The 4,978-nt window shown below is 47.6% G+C and overlaps 1 protein-coding gene across 1 annotated transcript; it reads right to left on the minus strand.

Moving 5' to 3' along the window:
- Window positions 1–1,060: 1,060 nt before the first annotated feature.
- LOC119293209 lies at window positions 1,061–1,780 on the minus strand. The gene has a single exon (XM_037571754.1). The coding sequence runs from the start codon at window positions 1,688–1,690 to the stop codon at window positions 1,328–1,330; it is 363 nt and encodes a 120-aa protein (XP_037427651.1). The 5' UTR covers window positions 1,691–1,780; the 3' UTR covers window positions 1,061–1,327.
- Window positions 1,781–4,978: the final 3,198 nt, after the last annotated feature.

Here is a 4,978-nt window from a genome sequence, read left to right on the forward strand (position 1 = left end):
GAGGAAAGATGGTTCCTTCGGGGTGGATGATCCGTCATTGCCTCATCAATGATGATGGGGCACCACAAGAAGAATTCATCATTAGCGAGTCAAATGCTTTGAGTTTTCACAATGGCCCAAAATGCTAATGATAAAATTAGCGATGTCGGGATTTCCGATACTATGGAAGTTCTTTTACATGTTGCAACCTCGTAGATAGTGTGATATATATACATATGGTTGATATGTTGCAATGAGTCAGGGCATTGGTTCCAACCTCTCGGGGCGAAGGGGCGAGGGTTGATTCCTCCAAATATGATAATTGATTGTGGATGAGTGCCATCTACTATGATGCTTCCGCCTCGATTCAGGTGGTGTTGGTGGCCACGTCACGGTGCTTTCAGCGTGGACGCGGGGTTGGGTCTCCTCGTCCGCTCTTCCCTTTCTTCTCCAGGTCGACCATCCGTGCTTTGGATTTTTCTCGATGTCTTCTCCCGACAACATAACATGACTTTCGGCCGCGCTAGCTCCTGCGATGTGAACCAGCACCCGCGCGCCATGCAAACAATTTTCCTTGGGCCCATTTGTAAAGAGGTATTTTTGTAAGACCAATTTGTTTACAAAATGACTCCCTGGTCTAGAAAAACGCAAGTAGGATGAGAAAATGTGAGAGATGAAGAAAAGGGTAGGCGCCAACCACGTCACTTTGGAACACAATTTCCACATGCTACACTCTAGGCATCTAACTAGAATTTTCTATCAGCGAGGACGACTGCTTCATCTTGCCAATTATAAAAGTATAACAAAGTTTAGCTAATGATGATCCGAATAATCACACGCGTGCAGGAAGCAAAGCATATGTCATCATTGGATTCAAGAGAAACAGATAATTACCCATAGAAACATATACTCCTTTCGTCTTAAAATAAGTGTCACTGACTTAATATCACTTTACACTAAAATTGTACTCCATCTGATCTAAAATAAGTGTTATGATTCTAGTTTAAGTTACTAAACTTAAACTAAAATCACGACACATATTTTGGATCCGAGGCAGGCAGTACTAGGCCAACGACACTTATTTTGAGATAGAGGGAGAACTTAATTACATCAAATAAAACACTGTCATGTGTCATCCCATGAAAGAAACAGAGAATTGCAGAGCAAACTAATAATTCATTTATTATGGATAAAGAATTATACTCAGTTACATGAGCGAAAGCACTGTCCTGTGTTATCTCCCTTGAAAGAAAATAATGAGAAGGGAAGAAGCGATGGAGCTGTGGCATTTAGCTCGATTTTACAGGATTTTACAAGTGCCGAGCGGCGACCGTGGTACCACTCTCTCCTACAGCAGAGCGCCATGGTGTCCGTCCATGCCGGCCGGCATGGACGCGGGGCTGAGCAGCGGCGCGGAGAACCACGACGAGTAGTCGAACTGCTCCACGGTGGCGGGCTCCCTGCGCCCGTGCGCCGCGGCCGCATGAGCCGGCGTCTGCCTCGCGCCCACGGCCGGCGCGCCCGTCGTGGCCGTGCCGGCGCCGGTGAGCCTCTGCACGAGCTCCCGGAAGTCCCGGGGCTCCACCCGGTACACCCTGGGCGGCGGCGGGGCGCCCCCCGCGCCGGCGCCGCGCCACGGCTTGGCCGGCGCCCTCTGCACCGCCCTCAGGGCCGCCTCATGACCGCCGCTCCTCCCCTCGCCGTGCTCCATCGATCGGCAGGGCAAGAGCTCCTCCTGGTCGTCGGTGCTTGATCGACGGGCGCTGTCAGACGGTGAGACACGGCGGGCGCGCGCGCTGCATATGTAGGCGGGCGGGCGTGCGCGGGCGTGTTCTGGTCTGGTCAGAGTTGAATGGGACTTGGCGGCCGGGTGGGGTGGCTGGGTGCAGCGCACGGACGGGAATGGTAGGAACACGTGGAAAAGGGCGGTCAATGGGTGGTGGAAAGGGGCTGGCCGGTCGTGCCGTGCGCGCCCAGCCGAGCCGCGACGACACGTATGCCATCACGTACGCAAACTTGGGATCAGCGAATTGGTTGTTGGATTCTTTGAATATAGTTCGTGTAGATGTGACCGTATGACGTGATTTCAGGGCTTTTTCTTCTGGTCCTTTTATATGGGTTGTTGAAATTTATGCCACGCTGCGTAGCCGGCAGGAGGTAGCTCGGTGCTAGAGCTAAATTGTTATTGGTGGTGACACTTCTATAAGACTTCTCCCAATCGCAAGTTGCTTCCAGCAAAATGATTAGCATGTGAACAAGGCTTAGGAAAACTTCTTAAGGCCTTGTTCGTTTATTCCTTCCCCCAAGGAATTGGAGAGGTTTGAAGGAGATTGGAAAGGAATTTGACTTACGGTGGGATTAGTCCCCGCGATCCCCTCCAAGCAAATGATTAGCATATGAACAAGACTTGTCATGGTTAATTTTTTTACATTCAATCAATCGTACAATCTTATCAATTATGCGCACATTCAGGGAGAAAAGAATGCCTGCGTCTACATTCTGTTCCTAAAAACACACAACAAATAGTACGTGATTGACATACATACACATAATTGCTAATGTTCCTAATGGTTGTTGGATTCTTTAAGTATATCCTGAAAGATGATATGGGAAGCGTACTACCACCCGTAGGTGGCCGCGGGTATATATTGACTCTGGCGAACAGCCTGCCGTGGCGTACAAGTTGAGACGATCGCTAGGATACGTCTAGATTACAGGAGATCGAGGGAGGTAGTTTGAATAGAGAGAAATACAGATAGAAAGAGATATATGAGTTTAAACTACAACTCTATCTATCCTATTGTCTAACACCCCCCCTCAATCGAACCTCTATGGAAACTTACCAAGGTTCAGATTGTACTTGAAGCCATCCAATTTTCTCATCGTGAGGGGCTTTGTAAACCCATCAGCCAGCTGATCACCAGTTGGAATAAACCATATGTCAAGAAGTTCTTGAGATACTCTTTCTCGAACAAAGTGAAAGTTAACTTCAATATGCTTCGTTCGTGCATGAAAAACAGGATTAGCTGAGAGATAGGTTGCACCAATATTATCACACCATAACCTTGCAGCCCGTGAAGTTTTAATCCCAAGCTCATACATCAACGTTTGAATCCACATTACTTCAGCTGTAGCATTTGCTAGAGCTTTATACTTAGCCTCAGTACTAGACCTCGAGACAGTAGCCTGTTTTCTTGCACTCCATGACACAAGATTTGTTCCCGGGAATACAGCAAAACCACCTGTGGACCTTCTATCATCAGCACACCCAGCCCAATCTGCATCTGAATAAGCAGTAACAAGTGTAGACAGAGACTTGGTAATTTGAAGCCCAAGTCCCTCTGAGAACTTAAGATATCTCACAATCCTTTTAACTGCTGTCCAATGAGTGGTACTAGGTGCATGTAAATACTGACATACCTTGTTCACAGAATAAGAAATATCAGGACGTGTAAGAGTCAGATACTGTAATGCACCCACAACACTTCTGTAATTTGTTGCATCCTCTGGTCCAAGTGCTACCCCACTATCAATTGTGAGCTTCTCTAAAGTTGAGATGGGTGTACTTACAGGCTTACATTTTTCCAAACCTACTCTCCTGAGTATATCACCAGTGTATTTTTCTTGAGTCAGAAGTATACCGTCCTTCACATGTTTAACTTCTATACCAAGAAAATAGTGAAGATCTCCCAAGTCCTTGAGAGCAGACTCTACCTTCAGATCCTTAAGCAAGCAAGTGGTGGCATCTGAACTTGAGCTAGCAACAATAATATCATCAACATAAACAAGCACAAACATAGTAATGTTGCCTTTGTTATAAAAGAACAATGAAGTGTCAGCCTTTGATGGTGTAAACCCAAGCTGTTGTAACTGAGTGCTCAACCTCGAGTACCAGGCTCTTGGGGCCTGTTTTAAACCATACAAGGCTTTCTCTAGTTTGCAAACATGATAAGGTGTGCTTTTGTTCTCATATCCTGGTGGTTGCTTCATAAAAACCTCTTCTTCCAGAACACCATGAAGAAACGCGTTCTGAACATCTAGCTGATGCAGGCTCCAACCTCTGGAAATGGCAATAGATAGTACAAGACGAATAGTAGCTAATTTAACAACAGGACTAAACGTATCCTCATAATCAATACCAAACCGTTGCTTGAATCCCTTAGCAACTAATCTGGCTTTGTATCTGTCAATACTACCATCAGACTTTTTCTTAATCTTGTAAACCCATTTACAGTCAATCACATTTTGACCCTTTTTTGGAGGTACTAAGGGCCATGTTTTATTTTTCATGAGTGCTTCATACTCAGTATCCATGGCTTTCTTCCACTCTTGATTAGCAAGTGCATCATGCAAATGAATTGACTCACCCGTGCTAGTAAGAAAAGCACGTTTAACTTTGTCATACCTTAGTTCCATCTGTGTATGTTTTCTCTTGAACTATACCAGAATGTGACCTTGTTTGGCGACGTAAAGGCTCCGGCACACCAGAGGTAGCGGAATGAGTAGCCACAGGGGATCCCACCTGATTAGCTGTTCTGATCTGCTCCCAATCTGAGGAGCGAATCCCGCTCGTGACTCGTGCAACATCTTCTGACGCCACCTCCTCGGACGCCTCGGAAGCCGCCTCCTCGGGTGTGCTGTGTGCAGCGCCAGGGCTGGCCCCCATGCCTGTCGCCTGGTCGGCCATTGCACTGGCCCACTCGGGCATGGCCCTCGATGATTCGCCCGCCCGCGTACCACGTGAGCTGGCAGGGCTGGCGGGGCCCAGCCGGTCGGCCATCGGCCCGTCTGTTGCGCGCGAGGCGCTGGGACCTGTCTCGGATCGAGCGCTGACAGGAGAATCTGCCTCGGATCGCACAGGGATGCTGCCAGGGAAATCCTCTTGGGATCCAGCGCCTGTTTTGTCTCCTTCTCCTTGCATAAAATCATGGCTATCTGCACACTTAACACCTGAATTAAATTTTTCTGTTGGATAAATCACATCTGCAGCCTGGCATAA

Source organism: Triticum dicoccoides, chromosome 4B, assembly GCF_002162155.2.
Source record: "Triticum dicoccoides isolate Atlit2015 ecotype Zavitan chromosome 4B, WEW_v2.0, whole genome shotgun sequence".
Classification (NCBI taxonomy): domain Eukaryota; kingdom Viridiplantae; phylum Streptophyta; class Magnoliopsida; order Poales; family Poaceae; genus Triticum; species Triticum dicoccoides.

Bases quoted from the DNA above. Each gene is read 5' to 3' on its own strand.
- LOC119293209 (XM_037571754.1), bottom strand. From the start codon at position 1,690: ATGGAGCACGGCGAGGGGAGGAGCGGCGGTCATGAGGCGGCCCTGAGG.